At 43.8% G+C, this 25153-nt stretch overlaps 1 protein-coding gene across 1 annotated transcript in view; it reads right to left on the bottom strand.

Moving 5' to 3' along the window:
• Positions 1 to 17804, bottom strand: part of SHOC1 (shortage in chiasmata 1) — a 109089-nt gene extending 91285 nt beyond the window's left edge. The window contains exons 1-4 of the mRNA XM_075931425.1: positions 17719 to 17804; positions 11212 to 11296; positions 8568 to 8697; positions 7557 to 7644 (exon numbers count right to left, since the gene is read on the bottom strand). Of these exons, the coding sequence (XP_075787540.1) occupies positions 7557 to 7644; positions 8568 to 8697; positions 11212 to 11256 (263 nt within the window). The 5' untranslated portion in view covers positions 11257 to 11296; positions 17719 to 17804. The remainder of the gene's footprint in view (positions 1 to 7556; positions 7645 to 8567; positions 8698 to 11211; positions 11297 to 17718) is intronic.
• Positions 17805 to 25153: the final 7349 nt, after the last annotated feature.

The raw sequence follows: 25153 nt of genomic DNA, 5'->3' as shown, positions 1-25153 counted from the left end.
GAAGGGACCATTATGCTCACCTTCACCTCTGTAGCCCTGGGCATGCTCAGTCAGTCTGTAAGAATGGTGTATGTGATTCAGACCATGTTTACACTATCATTTATTTATTTATTTAAAGTATTTTTACCCCGCCTCTCTATTTAAAATATTTGAGGTGATTTTTTGTTTGTAGTTTGTCCCTTGAATGACATAAGTTTGCCATACAAGACGTAGTGTGCACAGCGCTATGCTGAGGAGAGAGCTTCTCTCTCATCATCATACAACAGCTACACAAGTGATCTTAGAAGAGCACTGATGCATCAGTGAGCTTGCTACTATAGACATGGCCTCCATCACATATAGGACCTGTGATGGGCTGGAACATGGTCAGTGAGGATAGACTTTTCAGAGATTTTAGCTACACAACTAAAAGAAGTTTCAGACTACTGAACATGTAAAAACAGATTTTTCAAATGCTTGTAACTTTTTCAAATTTAAGCAGATATTTCTGGGAACAGGAAAAGGTGGATTCCTAATACAAAGGGTACCACATGCCAAAGTACTATAGTTTCTCAAAGAAAAGATCACATGAATTTTTTTAACACTGCAAAACAACTTATTTTTCCAACCTTGTCCAAAGAAATGGCTGAACCATTTTAACTGAAACTTTATAAAAAGATTCTTCAGGCAGATATCTAGCAGGGAAAATTTCAACTCTAGAGGCCAAGTTCGGCAAAGTTATAAGCAATTGGTATCAGGGTCTTATAATTTTAAACCCTACGAGCAACCTTAGTAATAGGCAATGACCCACCTATAAGTAAAGATGCTGAATAACCAGTCACTGCTCTCTGGATTAGAGTGGGTGGGAACATATCAGTATAAAATTGTGGTATAATTTGACAATTTACAGTGCTGAACTATAATAAAACCAAGCACAATAACGCAGTAAAATAGGATACTGTTGCTTAAATTCAGGACTATACTACCTTAGTGTTAACCTAGCCCAGGACCAAACACAGTATCCCTGAAGTAGGTCTACCACTTACATAAAGGCATCAGAACATTTTAGTATTAGCTTCCATCCCAATCCTTACTAACAATAATATTTTGTTTGCTCTGTACAGCACTCTGAGCACAGATTTTCACTGAGCTGTTCATACTGATGCCCAAGTCTCTTTCCTAAGTAGCTACAGGTAAGAACCCTAGTAATATGAATGGGTAATTTCAATTATTTCTTATAATATGCATTACTTTGCATTTGTCAACATAAAATTGTATCTGACGTGCTTCCCCTTCATCTTAATTTCCTGGGGTTTCTAGAATTTCCTCACAGCAGTCTTTAATTGACAATTTGAAATAACTTGATGCTATTTGTGAGTTTACTCATATCTCTATTTAATCACATACCATTAGTAAACATATTAAATAACACCAATTCTAGGACAGCCTTTAGGTACAGCCCTGCAAATCCATGGATATTTGCTTTATGTCTATGGGTATCTGCATTTGTGGATATATATGCAAATATCCATGGCTCATTTTTGTTGCTAGAGAAGTGAATACAAATTCTGAATCTAGAATCCTGTTTTATATCCATGGGTATCCATATCCATGGATGTGTATGCAGATATCCACAGATCATTTTTGCAGATCAGACACTAATTGTATATCCACGCAGGGCTCCACCTTTAGTTACCCAATGTTAACCTTTGCCAAGCTGAAAATTCATCATGAATTCCTGGTCCTTGGTTTCTGTATTTTAAGCAGTTTCTAATCCATGTCAGCGCTTTACTTCTCAGACCAGGACTACTTTTAGTCTCCTCTTTTCTAAACTGAAAGGTCCCAGTCTTTTTAATCTCTTGTCATAGGGCAGCTGTTCCAAACCCCTAATTTTGTTGCTCTTTTCTGCACTTTTTCCAATGCCAAGATATCTTTTTTGAGATGAGGTGACCACATCTGCACATAGTATTCAAGATGTGGGCGTGCCCTGGATTCATATAGAGGCAATAAGATTCTCTGTCTTATTCTTGGTCCCTTTTTAAATTCTTCCTAACATTCTGTTCACTTTTTTGACTGCTGCCACACATTTAATGGATGTTTTCAGAGAACTATCCACAATGATGCCAAGATCGCTCTTTTGAGTAGCAATAGCTAATTTAGTCCCCATCATTTTGTATGTATAGTTGGGATTATGTTTTCCAATATGCATTACTTTGCATTTATCAACATTAAAATTAATTTGCCATTTTGCTGCCCAGTCACCTAGTTTTGTGAGATCCATTTGAAGCTGTTTTGGACTTCACTTTCTGGAGCAGTTTAGTATCATCTGCAAATTTTACCACCTCAATGTTTACCCTTTTCTCCAGATCATTTATGAGCCTATGACTTTCAATAAAACTTCAAGTCCTAAGTGCTATCGACCCTTTTGAAACAGGAACTTAGCCATTTTAATCAGCTAGGCCCAGATTTTTAAAGGTATTTTGGCATTGCTGAGCCTAGCATTATAATGCGAAATTGATTAAGAGCCTAAATCTCATTTGGAAATGAGATTTAGGCATTTAGAAGTATCACCTCAAAAAGGAAGATTTTTCCACACCATGCCTCTTATTTTTGTTGCCCTCACCTGGTCCTTTCCTATTTTTGATACTGTATGTCTCAACTTAAATTTACTTGCATCTCTAAGTAAACTGTTGGCTTATCAGCAATGGTGTCAGCACCAATCCAGCACACTCTCTTAAATTAACTATGAGGCAAAAAGAAAAAAAGGTCAGCCTTTACGAAGTACTGTAAATCGTATCTACCCTGATGCCTAACATTATATATACAGGCAGTCCCCGAGTTACGCGGATCCGACTTATGTTGGATCCGCAGTTACGAACGGGGATTTTTCTCGCCCCGGAGGACTGGAGTGGCGGGACGCCTGGTCCCACCGCCCACCTCCTCCGGAGCGAGAAAAGCTGCTCCCCATCTCCCTGGTCTGCTGGGGGAGCCAGCAGACCAGGGAGACGGGGAGCAAAGCGGCGGAGGACCCGGCCGGACCCGTGGCTGCTTCCAGCTGATCTGGAAGCGGCCGCGGGTCCGGCCCGGGTCCTCCGCCGCTTTGATCAGCGTCTCCCTGGTCTGCTGGGGGGGGGACACAGCTAGTGCCCCCCCAGCAGACCAGGGAGACGTGGAGCAAAGCCCGGGACCTGTGGTAGAGCAGGTGGGGCGCTGCCGGTTGGTCCCGCAGCACCGCTCCTTGGCGCTACTGGACCAACCCGGCAGCACCCCAGCTGCTCTGCCCCAGGAGTCCTGATTCAGCTGCTGATCAGTTTCAGCAGTGGCTGAATCAGGACGCCTGAGGCAGAGCAGCTGGGGTGCTGCTGGGTTGGTCCGAGGAGCAGCCGCGCTACTGGACCAACCCAGCAGCACCCGAGCTGCTCTGCCCCAGGCGTCCCCAAGTTAGCTGCTGCTGAAACTGACCAGCGGCTGACTACAGGAAGCCCGAGGCAGAGTTGCTCTGCCCCGGGCTTCCTGGAATCAGCTGCTGATAAGTTTCAGCAGCAGCTGACTTCGGGACGCCTGGGGTTCTTAAGTTGAATCTGTATGTAAGTCAGAACTGGTGTCCAGATTCAGCCGCTGTTGAAACTGATCAGTTTCAGCAGCGGCTGAATCTGGATGCCAGTTCTGACTTACATACAGATTCAACTTAAGAACAAACCTACAGTCCCTATCTCGTACGTAACCCGGGGACTGCCTGTATATCTGCCAAAAATACAGAGTATAAACCAGAGAAGCATCTATCATGGTTTCATGCCGATGTTAAAATTATATAAAAATTCTTAACCAATAACGATACCAATTAGGCATATTTTTATTACCTATAAATGAGATATCAATAAATAAATTCATTTCCTAATTTATGTTTCCACTTAGCTCACTTTTGAACTGACATGAGCCACCTATCAAATTGCAGAAGTTTAGGCAGGAATACAGTTATCCTCAATTAGCTTGTCATTCAATTCTTGGAATGCCATAGCAAAAAACAACTGATAGTACATACAATTGCTTACTCATTCTAGGATCTTACAATTTTAAACTCTTTGGTCATAATTAGTAAGGCTTCTGAAGGGGTGAATCACAGAATCATAGAATAGTAAGACTGGAATGAACCTTGAGAAGTAATAGGGTACTCGAAAGAAGTCTAGGGGGTACATCAGCACTACTGAAATTTGGAGAAATCTGAATTTTTGTTTTAAGTTTTACAGCACTTTATTATTTTTATACTTTTTACACCCAAAAATTTCATCGCCTGTCCAGCTGCGATTAACTTGTTTAAACAAATGTGTTGAAATGGTAGAAAAAATTGTGGTGTGTCTGAAAACTATAGATACTGGGGGTACTTATAATATTTTAAGGGATACTTTATAGAAAAAAAAGGTTGAGAAACACTGATCTAGACTATCCCTGACAGGTGACATCAAATCTGCTCTTAGAAACCTCCAGTGACAGATATTCCACAGCCTCCTCAGGCAATTTTTTCAGTGCTTAACCTCTCTGACAGGATTTTTTCTCTAATGTCCTGCCTAAACCACCATGGTTGCAATTTAAGCCCATTGCTTCTTGTCTTATCCTCCAAGGTTAACGAACAATTTTTCTCCTTCCTCTCTGCAACAACTGTTTGGAACAGGAAACTTTAAACTATTATCGAGTACAGCTGCTTTTATTCTCCAGACTAAACATACCCCATTTTTTCAATCTTCCCTCATAGGTCATATTTTCGATATCTTTAGTCATTGTTCTCTAGACATTCTCCAAATTGTCCATAACTTTCCTAAAATGTGATGCTCAGAACTGGACACAAGACTTCAGTTGAGGCCTAATCTGAGCAAAGAAGAGTGGAATTTCTTCTGCTAATATGTCCCAGAAGGATGTTTGTTGTTTTTGCAACAGCATTGCACTGTTTACTCATATTTTGCTTCTAATCCAGTATTAGACCCAAAACCTTTTTTGCACTACAACTTCCTATGCAGTAATTTCCCATTTTGTATGTGTGCAAGTGCCTGGTCCTTCCTAAATGGAGTACTTTGCATTTATCCTTATTGAATTTCATTCTATTATTTCAGACCATTTCTCTGGTTTGTCATAATACAGTTACCTACAGTTGTCCAAGATAACTGTATTATGATTTAGAAACCAAATTAACATATGCCACCAAAGCTTCAAAACATGCCTATTGTCCCCAAGGCATTTTAGTTGAAGGTACTTTACAGAGCAGCATGAGTGTATATTCTCTTATTCTACATCTATTCATATAGTAGATGATTCAATAAGCCTTTTTAAACTACTTCCAGACATTGGTACAAATGCACTAAGTGAAAACTATAAATAATAATTAAATGTTGCAGAAAGCAATACAGTACCAAGTCCTGAATAAATAAATATGCATTGAAAACAACATTCTGGCTAAATAATTATATACCAGCTCCGAAATCCTCACAAAGAAAAACTCCCAGTGACTTAATTTAAAGTAAATTCAAGTATTACATCTGCTCCTATGTTCTTCTACCAATTTTTTGTGGCTTTACAGGCACATTTTCCGATGTTTGTATTTGTTTTTCTTTCTCCTGTTACTTTGCAAAAGACTCTAAACAATGGAGAGCTGCCGCATTCTAATGGAGGGCAGGTATGCTGGGCTCTGGGTAGACAGTTTTCTCTTCCCTGAATAAACAGGGCTGAGCCTAGTGCAGCATAATCAGGCAGGCTCCGAGGGCCAACTAAAAGCTTACTGGGAGCAGCATGCTTATCAGAGCACCTGTAACCCATTAAGGCCTTCTGGGGCTTGTTAAGGCCTCCCTGCAGAGAGGTGGGAAGCCCAAGATCTGACAGTGAAGAGTACTGAGTGAGAGCTGAGAACTGCAAGCAAGGAAGAGTGCTGTGGAGGAGCAGGATGGACTTACTCAGGTACCAGAGGAAAGGTACTGGGAGGGATAATTTGGGGAAGTGGTCAAAGGAAGAAGTTGCCCGACTGGGAGCAGAAGAAACCTTCTCTGTTGCAGATGCCTTAGGGTCCCTTGGCCAGAACCTGGAGTAGTGGGCAGGCTCACGTTTCTTCCAACCCTCTCTAAGTCACTACAGAGTCTCCCCCTGAGAGAGGAGAACAGGACTATGGAGGGGTTTTCACTGCAAACCGTGGACTACCCTGTGGTGAGTGTGGGCCAGTAGGCTATGACCCTTGCCTTTAGAAAAGAAGAGGCTTGTGTGGAAGGTCACAGCCAGCCTCCAAGGCAAACACTATCCCCCAGAAGCGCAAGACCCTCAGGGCACGGCCAGGGCTTTGCCACACTAGCTATACAGAGGAAAAAGGGAAGCTTACTATATACAAATCGTTCTCAAGTTCCCAAAGTAAAACTGAAAAACTGAGAAATACTTCTCCTCTAATGACTCTTAGCCTATGTGTACACTACCGCAGAAAGTCGACCTAAGATATGCAACACCAGCTACATGAATAACATAGCTGGAGTTGATGTACCTTAGATTGAGTTACTGTGGGGGTTACATAGTGGTGAGCCAACAGGAGAAACTCTTCTGTTGACTTACCTTTCCCTTCTCATCAGGGGTAGAGTAGAGTAGTTGACTACAGAGTGCTCTGCGGTCAGTTTGGCAGGTCTTCACTAGACCTGCTAAATCAACCACTCTTGGATTGATCTCAGAGCAAATTGTACATGTCGCCTGTACTCATAATAATAGTCAGTATGTCATAATCAGGCAGAACTGTGATTTTAAGTTTACTGGGACCCCTTATTATAAGTGATATGATTAGCGAGCTAAGGTTGCCTGATATTTCCCATTATATTGTAACTCTGCCAGATTTTAACTGTTCAAATTGATTCTGGTCTCACTTAAACCATTCTTCACTGGTGTAACTTTACGGGCTTCCATGGAGTTATTTCAAATTTACAATGCTGTGAGAGCAGAACCAGGCACCATTTATCTGTTTTTTGCAAAACACACTTTTCCTTTCAAATCCTATGGAAACAATAAAGGAACTCCTTTTTACAAAAAAACATGTTTTTCACATCTGTGTTGCCATGCCAGACATTTTTATTGCTATTTCTTGACTAGTAGCATATTTCTGGTACATATCTCTAAAATGCAAGTTTAGCTCTACCACCACCCCCGGACATATTTTTAAAGATTTACAAATTGTTTTTTTCTGAATAGGTTCATTCCAGTTTTCTGGGCTGTAACTGCTTTTAAAAAAATTCAAAACCCTGACTCTTCCCTTTTAAGGTCATGAAGAGATTTCAAAAGCTTAGCTGAATACAGACTTTATAGCACATTATTCCACTATTTTTTCTAGTTAAATAGTAAGCAAAAAATGTTCCATGTAAATGCAGTGCAACATTTAGCTAAAATCTCAGGTAAATAAAAATAAACTGCAAGAACTTTGTTAATTAAACCACATATATTCTGTACTACTAACAACAAAGCCTTTCTATGCTCTTATTATTATTATTATTATTAATTTATGATTCAGGCATTATTCAGATAAACATCAAGAAAATTATTTTTGATTGTAAATAAAAGGTACTAACTTCTCCAGGAAATCTTCCACATATAAACTTTGCTTCCATTGATCCATAATTGAAATAGCCATCATTTTTTGTGTTGAAACAACTGAAACTAGAACAGTAAAACAAATACAAATAGTTGAGAGAAAAGTCATGTTAAAATTAGTTTAACTTTTACAAGTAAGCCAGGCTCCTTCAGAAGAAGCAATGTTCTCAATCTCCCTTCAGAGATTGTGAGAGAAAGTTAACTTGAAATAAATAAGAAATTATAAATGTTTTCATATTATCTACCTCTGTGCTTAAAATATTCTCTTTTTCGTGTACCAAACCTCTGTATTAGCCTTCAAATCTCTCCATAAAACTTTTCAGCAATCTTCTATCACTACTCTCCTTTCCAGAAAAATCTGTGTCTCCTTCGTACCTGACTCTTAGGGTGTGTCTAAACTACACCCCTCTGCCGACAGAGGGATATAGATTAGGCACATCGCTATTGCAAATCAAGTAGTGGGTGGAAGGGCGCACACAGGCCAGCTTAGCATGACCACACTGGGTGGCTCAGTGGTATTAAGAGGGGGTGGTCTGCGGCTCCTGCAGAAGGGGGTGCCCAGGCTGCGCTGCCCATCCCTGGTAGTGCTCCTGGGGCGTGGTGCTGGGGCCATGCGCAAGGGAGAGTGGTTTGGGCCAAAAGGTTCACTTACCTGGGCCAGTGGCTAGTCCTCAGCTGTCCACTCCCTTCCTGCCCCCAATATAGCTGTGCCCCACACTTGCTGTCCCCAGTGGTCACTCCACAATGTAGGGTCACTCCAATCTGCTCCCTCTTTTTCCATGTTATGGAAAATAATCAAATTCCAGGCACATCCCATTTTCCTAGCACAACCAAATCCTGACTTTGATTTAAGGTAAGAGAAGAGGAATCTGCATACCAAATTTGGTGGTCCTAGCTGTTACCGTTTACGAGTTCTTGAACCAATGGACTCGCAGACAGACAAACACACAAATCTCCAATACATATATCTATAAATATAGATATAATACCTCTTGTCCATGGCCTCCTATACTTATCATCAGCAATGATTCCAGTATGATGATAATTTTCATCTCGATGTAAACAGGGAGGAACATGAAATGATAACCGATCAATAGAAAACTTCTGTCTCGCCACATTCTGCTCAAGAAAAACAGTAATATATAATTATCAGCTAGATTGTTCTATCCTTACTCCTGCTGAACAGAACTTTCCTCTTAAAGCAGTCCTATTGGTTTCAACTGGATTAAGGTGCTACCGTATATTCCGGCGTATAAGACGACTTTTGATGTTAAAAAACATCCCCCAAAAATCAGGGGTCATCTTATACGCCGGGTATACAGCTTTGCGGCTTTGCAAAGCCTCGGGGGAAGCCTGGGCTGCCCCGCCGCCGGCTTCCCCCGAGGCTTTGCAAAGCCGCGGAGGGGCTCCGGCGGCGGGGCATCCCAGGCGCGCCTGGGCTGTCCCGCTGCCGGGGCGTCCTCAGAGGCTTTGCTCCCGGTGTCCCTGGTCTGCTGGGGACCGTCTCCAGCAGACATGGGACACCGGGAGCAAAGCCGGAGAGGCGGAGGGGCGCTGGGGTATAAGACGAAACCCTATCTTTTAACTAAAAAATTAGGGGGTTGTCTTATACGCCCAGTAGCCTTATACGCCGGAAAATACGGTACATATTGTGAGTAATGATGGAACAACTGGAAACCTACAAAGAATCTCAATTTTATGGAACCAGATTTTTAGCCCTTGATCTCTGCTTGCATACCTACAAAACTACATTTACACCTACTTGCAGCTGTGCATTACATGTACAATTATCCATGAGTATATCAATACTTGTATATAGTCACTGAATTATATAGTGTGTGCACATGTGGAAGTTGGTTAGAGGCAATAGAAAATTACTCCTATTCTGTCTGCTGTAAATGCTAGTTCAAATATGTCAGCACAAGGTCACAAAATTCTCCAACAAATCCTATTATTTTAATCCAAAATAACAAAGGAAAGCAGAGTAAGCATTTAAATAAACTGTATTTATATAGACACCATTTGAAACGTCTTTTAGACATGCTACTAATAACTTAAAATCCTCTGAAAATATTCTAACACTTAATGTTCAGCATGGCATCCTCAGTAACTCTTTATTTAGCACCAGATTTAATAGTTTCTTCTCAAACATGGTGCCACAGAAACCCACGAAGGAAAGCACAAATTTAATGGGGGTTGGCGGAAAGGACGATATGAGGAGCATGGAGGGGAGGGAGAAGAGTAAGGAAGAGATTCTGTAATAGCAGTTTGGAGTGATGAGCAGGAGAAAAACTTGTAATAGCATAGCTGAAGCTAACCTTCATACATGTCTTCCATGCATTAAGGATGGAGAGGGATGCTCTCCTGTTGACTCCAGCTACTCTTCTCATCCTGGTGGAATGGGAGAGCACTTGGAAATCGATTTATTGCGTCTAAGCCAGTGGTGGACAATAACCAGTTCATGGGCTGGATGCAGTTCGCCAGGGTTAGCCACTAGCGGGCTGCTGCCACTTTATCTGCATCTCTGTCCCCACAGCTCCCATTGGCTGTGAATCACCATTTCTGGCCAATGGGAGCTGCAAGAAGCAGTGTCCCAGTCCGTACCACTTCCACCAGTTCCCATTGGTTGGGAATGGTTGTTCTGCGGCCAATGAGAGCTGCAAGCACCCATCCCTGAGGAGATGTTGGTAAATAAAGTGGCAGCAGCTCGCAAAAGCTAACCCTGGTGAACTGTCTCATTCTTATTGCCCACCCCTAGTCTTAGCAGACACGATAAAATTGACTGCCAATGGATCGATTGCTGCAGTGTCAACCCATCACATAATGTAGACAAGGTCTTAGAGGCATTAAGTATTAGGGACTTTCCCACCACTCACACTTTAGAATTGCTCTCATTTTAGCAGCACTCAATGGGTGGGTAGGTTTATGATTTGGCATATTGTGTCTAGAAAGTTTAACTAATTAACAAAACTAATTTACAGTGGGACTAAGTGCTTCATAAGCAACACATTCAATAATATTTCACAACTGAAGAGAGGAAGGAAAACAAGACTTCATAATGTTTCTATGTTATAACTGATAAACTACAAAACTAATATGCTACTTGTAGAAAGAATTATGGCAACAAATGTTCCATGGGACTCAATTTTATTGAAAACATTATACAAAAATTAATACCTTTCCTGCTATTAAAGTATCAAAAGAGGATAATATAGTCTGGAAACACTCTTATACTGCCTATTAAAATGGAAAGAAAACTGGATTCCTTCTCAGAAAAAAAAGTTTTATGCTTTAAAAATTCAGGATGCTCTCCAAAATGAGCAATGATCAGGAAACTAGCTCTAAAACAATATCATAAGTGCAGCAGACCATCAAAAAGTGGATTCTGTTCAGTTTTGGAATGATTATGCTTGGATTTTATAGTAAAATACCATCAATTACTTCACTATAATATACCAGGGAGAGAAATAAGGTCTTGTTTCCAGCAACAGTGCCGTAAAAAGAGATAATTTAAGCAGAATCCTTACATAATTAGTTGCTTCATGTGATTTAAAAAATGTATATTGAACACTGTGTGTAATTATTCCCATTACGTTTCCTACAGAGCAAGGGAAGTGCAACAGTAAACCATACCTCATATAAATAGTCTACTGCATGATATTTAAGAGCTGCAAACATTATCTTCCTTGTTTGGTGATGTATTAAAAACTTCACTTGTCTGAAAGACATATAAAATATAAATTATTCAAAAATGTTTTGTAGCACACAAAACCTTTAAACAGAAATGCTGTTACCCCAGTTCAGTAGATTAACCTCTTTCCTTCTGCATGCACGTGTATATGCTATAGCAGACATTTTTATTAGAATAGTGTTTTACAAACTCTGGGGTACCTCCTCATTGGGGCTGCCAAGCAACCTGGGTGGGGGGGAGACACTAAATTGTTCTCGTCTCAGCTTTTTTATTTTTTTTAGAATAAAGCTCTACCTGTTATGGTTTCAAGAGTTACCTCTTAAAACATGAAGCAAGTAAGGTAGAGGTGTCTTCCTGGCACTGCAGAGCGTTGTTTCTGAAAGTGTTCTGTGGGAACACTTATAAAAACACATTAACTGGCCGCCCCAGTGTGTTTGCTTACCGGTGCTGCAGCCACAGACCCTCACGGCTCCCATTGGCTCTGTCTTGCTCTTTGAAGCCAAGCGGAGCAGCGGGAAGCAATGGCCCGGCCCACACCGCTTCCCACAGCTCTCCTTGGCTACAAAGGATGAAACGGAGCCAATAGGAGCCGCGAGGCTCCGTGGCCGTGGCGCTGGTAAGTAAACACACCAGGGTAGCCAGTTAAAGTGTTTCTCTAAGTATTCCTATGGAACACTTTCAGAAACACTGCTGTAGATAACCTGAATAATATTTTAAGGTTTAAACTGTCTAGTTAATTTCAAAAGATGATAATTCTAATGTCAATGGTGATATTTAACAATGTAGCTCTTTAAAGTATTTCATTGACCATCAAGGCATACAAGAACAGGAAGTTGTTTTCTGAAGCTCTATAACTGAAGAAGTAATAGTAAAATGTTTTTTTTAAGTACATCAGAAGCAGGAAGCTAGCTAAACAACCAGTGGGGCCGTTGGACAATCGAGATGCTAAAGGAGCACACAAAGATGATAAAGTCATAGCGGAGAAGCTAAATGAATTCTTTGCTTCAGTCTTCATAGTTGAGGATATTTGGGAGATTTCCAAACCTGAACCATTCTTTTTAGGTGACAAATCTAAGGATTTGTCCCAGATTGAGATGTCATTAGAAGAGGTTTTGGAACAAATTGATAAACTTAACAATAACAAGTCACTGGGAACAGATGGCATTCCCCCAAGAACTCAAATGTGAAATTGCAAAACTACTGACTGTGGTTTGTAACCTATCCTTTAAAACAGATTCTGTATCTAATGATTGGAAGATAGCTAACGTGACACCAATATTTAAAAGGGTTCTAGAGGTGATCCTGGCAATTACAGACCAGTAAGTCTAATTTCAGTACAGTACTGGGCAAATTAGTTGAAACTATAGTAAAGAATAAAGGGCTAGATGGACCCTTTTTGACCCGGTATGGCTGTTCTTATGTAACACATACTGTAACCCATGAAACATCGTTGGGGATCATGTACTAAATTTATAAATGCTTTATGTATTACTGAAACAAAATACAGGACTATGTAGCACTTTAAAGACTAACAAGATGGTTTATTAGACGATGAGCTTTCGTGGGCCAGACCCACTTCCTCAGATCAAATAGTGGAAGAAAATAATCACAGCCATATATACCAAAGGATACAATTAAAAAAATGAACACATATGAAAAGGACAAATCACATTTCAGAACAGAAAGGGGATGCAGGGGGCGGGGGAAAGGAAGGTGAATGCCTGTGAGTTAATGATATTAGAGGTGGGGAAGGGTAGATGTCTGTGAGTTAATAGTATTAGAGGTGATAATTGGGGAAGCTATCTTTGTAATGGGTAAGATAGCTGGAGTCTTTGCTCAGCCCCCTGCAGAGAGTGTCGAATTTTAGCATGAATGCCAGTTCAGAGGATTCTCTTTCAAGTGCAGATTTGAATGTCTTCTGAAGTAGGATGCAGGTGAGTAGGTCATTGAGACAGTATCCTTTCTGGTTGAAATGGCAAGCAACTGTTTTTTCTTTGTGATCCTGTCTAATGTCTGTTTTGTGGGCATTGATTCTTTGGCGAAGTGTCTGAGACGTTTGTCCAATGTACATAGCAGGTGGACACTTTTGGCACATGATAGCATAGATTATATTTCTGGAGGCGCAGGAATATGTATTCTTGATCTTATAACTCACTTGGTTAGGCCCAATAATGGTGTCAGCAGAGTGAATATGTGGTCAAAGCTGGCAACAGGGTTTGTTGCAAGGGAAAGTACCAGGGTTGGTATTAGTGTGGTATGTCCTGTGGTTGTTGGTAAGAATCATCTTGAGGTTAGGTGGTTGTCTATAGGAGACTATGGGTCTGTCTCCCAGAGCTTCTTGGAGTTTGGTGTCCTGTTCCAGTATAGGCTGTAATTTATTGATAATGTGTTGGACAGGTTTAAGTTGGGAGCTGTAGGTGATGACAAGTGGTGTTCTACTGTTAGTTTTCTTGGGTCTGTCTTGTAGTAGATGGTTTCTAGGTATTCGTTTGGCTCTTTCAATTTGCTTTTTTATTTCTCCGGGTGGGTAGTTGAGGTTTATAAATGCTTAGTAGAGATCCTGAAGTTTCTGGTCTCTAATCAGTGGGATTAGAGCAGATGCGGTTGTATCGAAGGGCTTGGCTATAGATGATGGATCGTATGGTGTGTGCTGGATGGGAGCTGGAAGCATGTAGGTAACTGTATGAGTCAGTGGGTTTTCTGTAGAGGGTGGTGTCTAATTTTCCATTGTTGATTTGTACGGTGGTGTCCAGGAAACGGATCTCTCGTGTGGAATGGTCCAGGCTGAGGTTAATGGTGGGGTGTAGGTTCTTGAAATCTCTGTGGAATGTCTCCAGTGTTTCTTGGCCATGCGTCCAGATCATAAAGATGTCATCGATGTAGCGTAAGTAGAGAAGGAGTAAAAGGGGACGGGAGTTGAGGAAACGTTGTACTAGGTCAGCCATGAAGATATTAGCATACTGTGGGGCCATGCGTGTACCCATGGCTGTGCCGCTGATCTGGAGGTATAAGTTGTTCTCAAACTGGAAATAATTGTGGGTGAGAACGAAGTTACATAGGTCTGCTATCAGGTTGGCAGTGGTGTCCTCTGGGATAGTGTTTCTAATAGCTTGTAATCCGTCTTCATGTGGGATTTTGGTGTATAGTGCTTCTACATCCATGGTGGCAAGGATGGTGTTATTGGGGAGGTTATTGATATTTTGTAGTTTCCTTAGGAAGTCAGTAGTGTCTCGGAGATAGCTGGGGGTGTTGGTTGCATAGGGTTTGAGGAGAGAATCTACATAGCTGGATAGACCAGTAGTGAGTGTGACAATACCAGAGATGATGGGGCGTCCGGGGTGTCCAGGTTTATGGATCTTGGGAAGCAGATAGAAAAATCCTGGTCGGGGGTCAGAAGGTGTTTCTGTGTGGATTTGTTCCCGAGTAGCTGTAGGGAGGCTTTTAAGGAGACAGAGTAATTTCTTTTGGTATTCCGAGATAGGATCGGAGGAGAGAGGTTTGTAAAATGTGGTGTTGGAGAGTTGTCTGGTTGCCTCTTGGTTATAGTCGGCTTATTCATAATGACAACAGCACCACCTTTGTCAGCTGGTTTGATTATAATGTCCAGGTTGTTTTTGAGACTCTGGATGGCATGTTGTTCAGCATGGCTGAGATTGTGTGTCACTTGTTGTTGTTTGCGAATAATGTCAGTCTGTGCGTTGTTGTGGAAGCTTTGTATATAGAAATCCAGATTGTAATTCCGACCGTCAGGGGGAGTCCATATAGAATTATTCTTCCTTTTGTGTTGATAGGGGGGATCTGGTAGGTCAGATTGGTGTTCATTGGTGGTTTGGAAATATTCTCGGAGGCGGAGGCGTTGAAAAAAAGCTTCAAGGTCACCACAAAATTGTATCTAGTTTGTGGGGGACGTGGGGCAGAAAGAGAGACCCCTGGACAAGACATTACAGTATTACTGTATTACTGTAAGCCAGGGACTGTGTACAACTCCAAAAGTGGAGGATGGTCACAGCCTGTACAGGAACCAAAAATTAAAAAATATAAAAGTAATTCGTATACCTTTTTAGTTAACTGTCTTACATAGTTATCTAAAATTCCATTCCCAAGAATCTCCTTTCTCAACCTCAAACAATGAATGCAGGAATTGTGAATAAGAGGAATGTGTGTATCAAAACCTGACCTTGAAAGATTTGCAATTTAAATAAATCTCATTGTAAATTTAAACTATACATTGAGTATAGTTGAGAAGAATGCTGCCTTAAGTCTGCCATGCATAAGACCTTTGGGTCTTAATTTTACTATGTCCTTTCACTCAAACAGCAACCCCAAAACCGGTGACCTCCAGAACACTGCATCTTTCCCTTTTGTGGGAACAGACATTGCAGCAGAGGCTGTACACTCATTTATTCCCCTTTCTTATTTGTGCCACTGTAGCTCTCCTCTTCCTGTCATGGTGTCATTGCAGCTACATCACTCTGTGTCAGCGTCACTACTGTTACTTCAGGCCAACCCTGTGTCACTGCAGCCCCCTTTCACTGTGTGTCACTGCAGCTTCCTCCCTGTGTCAATCACTGCAAATCCTACCCCAGTGGTCCCCATCCTTTCGGGGCTGCCGGGTGCCTGGGGGTGGGGCCGTGCGTAGGCCAGGCACCCAGGGGCGGGGCCGAGCGTGTGCTGCACATCCAGGGACAGGGCCACGTGTCCCCCGCGCGCAGGGCCAGCTCTAGGTTTTTTACCTCCCCAAGCAAAAACATTCCCCCCCCCCCCGCCCACTGCTGCAGGACAGGCACTGAGGAGGAAAGCACCCCTTTCACCTTGCAGCTCTTTGACTCCCACCATGCCCTCCAGCCAAACCCAGCCTACGTCGTCTCCCCTCCACACACATCCCCGTCCACACACATTCCAACTCCCCACACCCACTCACCGAACCCAGTTTCCACCTCCTCTCCTCGGCAAACTCGACCCCTCAGTGACCGGACACAGTCTGCCCCCCACCTGATCCACCCTGCGTCCTTTCTTCCCTCCCAGCTATACCTGATCCCCCCCTTTCCCACTGGACCCAGTCCGCTTCCCTCTCCCACTTCCCCCCACTGACCGAACTCCATCTCCTTTCCCTCTCCCCGCCAAACCTTCATGTACCCTCCCCCCAGCACATGCAGAAACGTCGGAGCACCCTGAGGGAGGGGTGAAAGTGGCACGGGTCCCCCTGTGGATGCGCACGGACACAGTCGGGAAACATATAGGGCAAGGCCAGGGACACCTCTCTCCCTGCCTCCACCCCCAATCTCTGAGCCGGGGCAGCTGAGGCCCCCTCCAGCGGCTCCTCGCCACCAGACCAACCAGATGGGGCTGCAAAGTAGCTCTCCCCTCCCCCTAGCCTAGGCACCTCTGCTTGAATCATCCTGGCCCCGGCAGGGCCTTCCTTCTGCCCAGCCCCACCAAAGCTGCAGCTCTCCCCTCCTTTCTCGACCAGCACTGAGGTAGAGAAAAGGGGGAGAGAGTCGCCCCCCATTTGCCAATGTGCACGCTCCCCCCCCCCCATACACACACTCCTGCAAACTCCTTGGCCAAGGGTGCCCGCTCCGGCTGGAAGGATCACTAGTAAGCGTAAGGCAGGCGGAGAGATGACCAAAGGCACCTGGCTCGCAGCGTGGTCCCTGGCTGTGGTGACCTGGGCTGCCCCTTGCTCGGCCCCGGATCGCTCTGTGCAGCCTGCCCTGCACAGCCCGGGGAGAGCGGGTCGCCCACCAGAGCCGTAGTGCTCTGGCACCACTGCTGTTCTCAAAGCCCATGGTGCGCCCCCCTGCACGTCGGGCCACACTGGCTGGTGCCAGTCAGAGGAGAGTGAACTATCCCCAGGCGCCGGAGTCTGCTTCATGGATGGGAGGCTCCCTCAGGCATTTCCTGCCCCGCTGCCGTTGGGCAGCGGCAGCTGCGCTGGGAAGGCAACTGGAGCGGCACGTGGCCAGCGCTCCTGCCGGGGCCGCCCCACTGCGACGCCCTCTTGCATTAACTAGAGGGCGCCACTTTTCTCCCTGGTGCTGAGGGAAGGCAGCCCTGGAACCATGATGTCATGACGCCTCAGCCAATCATGGCAGGGCTGCGAGCGTGACTTGCCCTACGTAGCTGCCTGCCGAGGGTGGCTCGCTGCTGGCCCATCACGTGCTCCGCCGCCCCGCCCATTGCCACAGGGAGGCCCGCGTCGGGCGGTAAGGGTTCGGAGCTCTCTGGAATGCCGCCCCTGGCAATGTGCCGCCCCAAGCACGTGCTTGGTTTGCTGGTGCCTAGAGCTGGCACTCGGGGGCCACTGTCCTACCCCACGTCAGCATCACTGCAGCTCCTGTTGCCTGTCGTTATCACTGCAGCCCTCACCCATCAATGTCACTGCAGCTCCCTTACACTGCGCCAGTATCACTGCAGCCCCCCCCCCCACCCATCACTGCAACTCCCACCTCAGACACTGCAGCCCCCTCCCCGTGCGACTCGCACAGCTCCCGCCACCGCCTCCTTCAGCCTCCTCCCCCCCGCCGCGGCTGGTCTCGCGCGCTCTCCCGGGCGCCAGGGCGGGAAGCCGAGCTGGGCTCCGATTGGCTGCGTGAGCCTCGGGAGGGGGGCGGGGCGAGCGCGAGCGCCGCCTAACGGGTTAGAACGCGGGGTGGAGAGGGCGGGAGAGTGTGAATTGACCCCCTCCCCCCGCCCTCAGAGCCCTGCCGCCTGCTGGGAGACCCGCCCCCCGTCTGACTCTGCCCTGCCCGGGCGGGGTGCTCGGGGCAGGCGCCCCCTCCCTGCGCAGGCCTGGGCTCTGCTGCTGAGGGGCCCCTCGTTGTCTCTGGGGGGCTGGTGCACCTGCCGCCCACTCCCCAGGGCGCAGAGCAGCGGGGGAAGGGCGGCTCTTGGCGCACACACGTGTTCCCACAGCACAAGAGTTATCAGAGGAAATGGGGAGCCCTGCCCTTCCCGGCGCTCGCTTGCTGCACCCCTAGGGCGAGCAGCTGCTGGAGGCTGGGCCTTAAGAGCAAACTGCAGCGCTAGGCAATAGCAGCCCCATCTCCCAGCTTTTCCCGAAGAAACAGCAAACTGACCAAGTACACTGGCACATGCACACAATTACACAGCTGGGTGACAATTCACACCTCTCATCATCGCTCCAGGGATTGGCCTGGGTCACTGGGGGGTTGCCCCAGTCCCTGCACTAACCTAGGAAGTGGGTCTGGCCCACGAAAGCTCATCATCTAATAAACCATCTTGTTAGTCTTTAAAGTGCTACATTGTCCTGCATTTTGCTTCAGCTACCCCAGACTAACACGGCTACATTTCTATCACTAACCTAGGCAGGCACTACTGTGGGGGGGCAATTACCTTGGGGGCTTCCTGGAAGCAGCAACTTATTCCTCAGCTCCTAGACGTAGGAGTGGACAGGCAGCTCTGCAAAGCGAGTGCTGCTTCCGCACACCCCTGCCTCCGCAGCTCCCACTGGTCACAGTTCCTGGCCAGCAGAACCAGTGAACAGGTTGGGGGCATCGTGCAGTTCTGACTGCCCCTGCACCTCAGAGCCTGGAAAACGTCGCTACTTCTCGGAGCTGTCGGGAGCCTGCTGGCCCCACCAAACTAGACTTTTAATGGCCCAGTCAGCAATCAGAACCAGAGTTGCCTGGGTCCCTTTTTAACCAGGTGTTTCAGTAAAAAAAAGGACAGCTGCCAATTCTAGGTTGAGGTCAGACCTTATGGCCTAAGTCCCCTGTAAATTGTGTGGCTGCGTGGCCACACAAGCAACCTATTAAAAACTGTCTTGGACCTGCCATGGTCCAAAACCAGCACCAGACCTTCTGTGACTAGAGGACAGGCTAGGGATGTTAAATATTGGTTAATTGAATATTCAATTAACCTCATGAATTCTTATCAGTTACTTGACTATTGTATAGTCCCTGGGGGCGAGGCCAGGAGCCAGTGAGCTCTGGCATCTCTCCCAAGTAGCCCCCTGCCATTCCATGTTGTTGTCTCTGTATCAGAGGCAGCAGGATGGGGTGCCAGGTGGGAACTGTTCCATGAAGGGAACCACTTTTAAAAAACAGCTACCCTCATGGACCGGCTGCCTGTCGCCCCACACTGCTGCCTCCGACAAACCAGAACTGAGCCAGGTTGCCTGGCTCCTAATACACTTTAAATGCAGAGCCGCAGCGGGGGTAGGTCCTGGACCCAGCGGGAACCAGGACTGAGCTAAGCCGGTGGCCAGCCTACCAAAAAATTTACTGGCCGGGAGCAGGGCGGGGGGTGAGGGGGGGGGGGCAGGTGCGGAAATGTTTATAGTCTATAGCATTAACTTACAAGCTTTTGCTAATCGGTTAATCAACTACACTATTACATCCCTAGGACAGGCACCCTTCCCTCAGCTTGAACCTAGGCCCAGGGGAAAGGTGCCCTCTTCATGCCCAACCAGGTCAAAATCTCAAGAGGCAAGATGCAGATAACAATATAGGGAAGGATGAATAAAATGTTTAAACATTTATGGGTTTGACATATTTTACTAATTCTACTTTTATTTGTATTTTTTTAACTTTTTGCAAATATTTCACTGTGGGAGTAGCAGCATTTTAATCTCTTTATTCCAATAACATTTTAGATTTTTTTTTTACTCTAAATCCATAAGTCTTGCATCAGGATCAGGATGCTGTAAGCATGATACTTTCTCAATAAATTTTATGGACTTGTGTACCTGGAAATAAAATTTGAGTACATAGTGTGGATGCTACAAAAGAAAATCTTTTATTGAAAGAATTAATAATTTCTCTACTTTCTAGCCAGAAGGATCGGCACACTGATATTTGTAAAATGCTTTCTTTTCTAACCAAAATGTATCCTTTTCCCCTCTTTTTTTCACCGAGCTAATTAACACCATTTCTTTGATCGGGAAAAGTTTATTAAAACAAATCGGAGAGTACTGATCTCTCTCTTTTCTCTTTGTAGACTGTGACATGGGTATCTGAACAGTCTTTAATGGGTAGAAATTCTTCAATCAGAGCTAGCACTAGAAATTCACATGCAAAAGAGGTTGGTAAATGTGGGTGTTGCCTAAACTACAGGGTTTTTTTACAAAAAAAGTAGCCTTTTTTCGAAAGAATCTTCACCTGCGTCTAGACTGCTGCTGCATTCTTTTGAAATTAAATAGAAAGAATGCAGCAGTTTTTCAACTGCGGAAAACTTCATTTTACAAGGAATAACGCCTTTTTTCAGAAGTGCTCTTTCAAAAAAGGTGTTATTGAACGCAAACAGTGCTTTTTCGAAAGAGAGCATCCAGACTGCCTGGGTGCTCTCTTTTGAAAAAGTGGCTCTCTTTTTCAAAAATACTGGTTTCTGTCTAGACGCTCTTTCCAGAGGTTTTTTTTAAAGAATCTTTCTAAAAAGCCTCTTTCAAAAGAGATTTGTAGTTTAGACATAGCCTGTATGTTGACAGTATGTCTGTCTTAACTCCCTGTTGGCATAGCCTCTATGTTGCCTATGTGCAGAAGTGATAAGAAAATAAAAAGTTCAAACTGTGTAGACAGCTCTTTCACTCTCCACTCCCCAATATAAGAGCTGATTGTGGTTTTAAAGGAGTACTTCATGCTTTGCAGAATGATCTCTTTGTGTTTGTGTGTGTGTGTGTGTGTGTGCATTTATATGTGCATGTGCACACACACCACTCCTGAAAAACTGGGAATTTGGATGAGTCATGCATCCTTTCGGAAGGCCTTTATACAACAAACAAAAAGATATTGTATGACTGTAGATTTTCAAGTCAGCCAGCACAACTGAGACTGAAGAATTTGTGAGATAAGAGAGCTTATGATGAGGAGAAACCCTAAAGCTTAGAAAATTTCCTGGAAGGAAAATCAATTACATGGCCTCCAAAAGAACTCTGTAGCACATGCAGGAAATGCTCAAAATGTTGACAGCTATAGAGATATTTTAGCTGACTTTTTCAGCAGAAGCACTGCACTTCTTCACTGAATGGGGAAAGCATAAATTGACAGTCCTGTCTGGTGCTGACTGGTTAAGAGCCAATGATTAATCAAACAGCTCCTTGAATGTTGTGACTGAACATAGGCTAGAGTATCATCTTTGCTGAAGAGTCAAAATCTTCCATGCTCCATTACACTGACCGTTTTTTATCTGAATTCATCAATGTCATCCAATCTCCCTCTAATGTGCAATCATATTATCGATTTACTGCTTATGGTTATGCCTTTCCTTCAAATGAAAACAGAAGCCATCTATACTCAGTTATTACATTACCTCCAAATGAAGCAGATTCAGAACAAGCATGTGCTAGTGCCTCCACATCAAATATTAATGAGGCACCTTTTATTTATGAAATTCCAGGGCTATCATATTACAGTTCAGAGCAGGGTTGTGATATTGTGTATTCTTTGGACACTGGTGTTAGTTCAGATGAAGAAGCTGTTAGAAGTGGAGCTAGCTTTCAAATGCTGTTACAGACTGATCCAGGACCAAAGGATGACAATAGCTTGTAATTTCTATAACAATATAATTATATAATTGAATAACATTTACATAAAATTGCAATAAGAGGAAACCCTCTAGGGTTTTTAGTGTGTGAGGGGCGGGAGTGGGGAGAAGAAATAAAAAACGAAGCTCAAATCCTTGCAGAGCAAAATTGTTTCTTGCTTTTGAAAATACTAATAGATTAAATCATATCTTCATTCAGAAATTCACAGGGGGGAATTTTTACATGTGCATGTATTTTTTTAAAACACACTATCAGTATGAATGTGCCACTGATTTTTAAGTGTAACTCTTTATTGGCGTGAATAGGGAGTTCTGCTCAAAAAATTAATGGCATGAAATGGGTCATTATGGTTTATTTCATTATTCCTTTCAAGTAGGAATAAGAAATCCTCCGGAAAAGGCTTTATTTTCCGGAGAATAACGTCTAGACTGGCGCTTTTCTCCGGCTTATCCCCAAGACGGAAAAAAGCGGCAGCCATGTAAATGCAAAATGCCGCGGGGGATATTTAAATCCCCCGCGGAATTTGCAATTGCGATGTGCTACATTAGCATCCCTTTTCCGGAAGGAATGCCAGTGTAGACGTAGCCAATGTGTGAGAGTGACAGAGATTTGTATTGCGAAGCTCCCTCCATCCCCTTCTCTCTGTGTGGGGATAGGGTACAGGAGTGGGGGGAGGAGAGACACCCTGACATCAGCGCCCTGCCTCTTCTCCCTCCCACACTCTGTACAGCAAGCAGAAGGCTCCCAGGGGGACGGCTCCAAGGCAGAGGGCAGGAGCAGCATGACAGTGTGTGAAGGGGCAACTGAAGTGCCAGCTCTTGGTAGCTTCCTGGCCAAACCAGTCAGGGTCACCTGTCAGAGTCTCCAAGATCTACTGGTAGATCCCGATTTACTGGTTAGTGACCATCACTTTATTGTCATTTTCCTTCAGCCAGACATGTACCAGCTTCTGCCAGATTTATGCCCCCCAGCACTCCTTAAATGCAACCAGTGATTCTACACAAAGTTTTGCAGGATTGCTGCGCTGGAAGTCTTGAAACAAAATGGTGTTCACAAAATTAATTGGAGTTCACAATTTGATACAGGCATATCCCTCCCTCTCACAGTATATACAATTGTACAATAGTATAATATTTTTGCAATGGAATCACCAGAGAGAAGGAACCAAATCCAGTCAGATTGGCCATAGTCCGTAATACAGTTTTTACTTCACTGCTGAGCTAAACATCACTTCGCATTCATGTGTAATTGTTACTAGAGTAAAAACATTTAAAAAATGCAGTGTACTTGCCAGAGTGTGTGTTTGGCATGTTTTATCAGACACCTGGAGCTTCTGAGTTAAGACGTTTCTCTACCTGTATAATCTACAGATTTCTGAGTATTTGTTAGCACTTGGCATTTGGCTTTATCATGTCATGCCCCAAAAGGATGTGTAAATGCTACCATTTCTGCTTGATCAGCCCAACAGAAATCATTACAGTAGCAGAGCTGATGAATAAAATAAAATTCTCTTTGTCTTCCCGAGTGGAACAATAGACTGATGATCCCTGAGATAAATGCCTCTTCTTGTCACTAGCATAGAACAATATGGCCAATTGGTCTTGAGGATAAAATAAAATTATACCAGCCTAATTTGAGTAAAAACATTATCTCATTAAATAAAGCAAACTATTGATCTATATTCACTGTCACTAGGTAAATTGACCCTGATTCTTTCGGCATTATGGGTCTCATGGTCTGTGAAAGACTTTCTAGACTATCTTCCATACTGTAGTATTTTGATAAATGGTCTTTTTCAACTTCAGTATAAGTCACCAAGGAGTTGTGCTTCCTGACCTTGTACCTTTAATAAATACAGTCATCTGAGTGCCTCAAAGAAAATATGTCTCCTTGAAATCTCACCTATTATTTGCTAGGAAACATGAGGGAAGATTCAGCTTATGATTAAATACCTCTTGCTTATAAACATGAACAAATACTAGTGTTTTCAAGCTCATGTGAGTTGGTGTACATAAGACAATATTAACAGATCTTCCTGCCATAAGAAATAGATTGTCATTATAGAAATACTTGAAAAGCTAATCCCTTTCATTAGAGAAAACTAATGTAGCCTCCTAAAACTCAGACATCAAGAGTCACTGTGTCATTTTTGTGGAAATTCAGTGGAAATTCTTTCCTCGCTAGTGGGTGTTCAGGGTTGTGGGCTGTGCCCACGAAAGCTCATGATACCATCCACATTTTTTGTTAGTCTCTAAGGTGCTGCAGGACTATTCATTGTTTTTTATGTTTTTTTCTATTGCAGAATAACATAGCTACCCTTCGCTAATGGGTGTTTGGGAATTATGTGAAATTAAATTGGTAGATTTAATTCAGTCCTCATTGGACAACTGCCAGTATTCCCATGTCCATCACTTTTTCCATCTTTGTTGGCATTCTATGCCAAGATTTTTAACAACATAGAACTGCACAGTTCTGTCTCTAAAACGTGTTCTTTTAGGTGAGGCTTGAAATAAGTGGATAGGGAGTTTGTGAAGCTTACATTTATAGTACCAATGCCATAGTATCTGTTCTGTGGATAAACAGATTGTGCCATTCTTCAGAGCTCTCCCTCTGGTATCTTTCACAATAACTGAATTCACATTTTTCTCAAGAAGTAGTAAAATGTAAGCCAGGATGCTATTTTTGATGGTCTTAAATATGCTGAAAAGAAAAATGTTAATCTTTATTTAGTATCTACACTATGGGCCCCATTGCAGTTGTTATTGTTTTATCATTAATGAAGAAAAACTGTTATTGAATTCAGTGGGCGTTATGCTTGAAGATTGGGATTAATGGTTCTGTGCACACAATCATGGTCTTAACTACAAGATTGTGAAGGAGTGTATATTCTGCTCTAGCTCTGAATGTGTTAAGGGGAGCTAGACATTCAGGGTATGTCTACACTACCCTCCTAGTTCGAACTAGGAGGGTAATGTAGGCATACCGCACTTGCAAATGAAGCCCGGGATTTGAATTTCCCGGGCTTCATTTGCATAAGCGGGGAGCCACCATTTTTAAAACCCCGCTGGTTCGAACCCCGTGCAGCGCGGCTACACGGGGCACGAACTAGGTAGTTTGAACTACCGTTACTCCTCATTTCACAAGGAGTAACGGTAGTTCAAACTAGGAAATTCAAATCCCAGGCTTCATTTGCAAGTGCGGTATGCCTACATTACCCCGCTAGTTCGAACTAGCGGGGTAGTGTAGACATACCCTCAGTGAGGGCATCTGGTGGCAATGACAGGCTAAGTTCCCTCTAAGCTATGTGGCTGTACAGCAGCCTCTCAAGTACCACATGGCTATTCAGGGCTGTGCCAGCGAGAGATTTCTATAACCTGGCC

The sequence above is a fragment of the Pelodiscus sinensis genome, chromosome 6, assembly GCF_049634645.1.
Source record: "Pelodiscus sinensis isolate JC-2024 chromosome 6, ASM4963464v1, whole genome shotgun sequence".
NCBI classification, from domain to species: Eukaryota; Metazoa; Chordata; order Testudines; family Trionychidae; genus Pelodiscus; species Pelodiscus sinensis.
The sequence above is the reverse complement of the archived record's forward strand: the minus strand, read 5'-3'. Positions and strand labels throughout refer to the sequence as shown.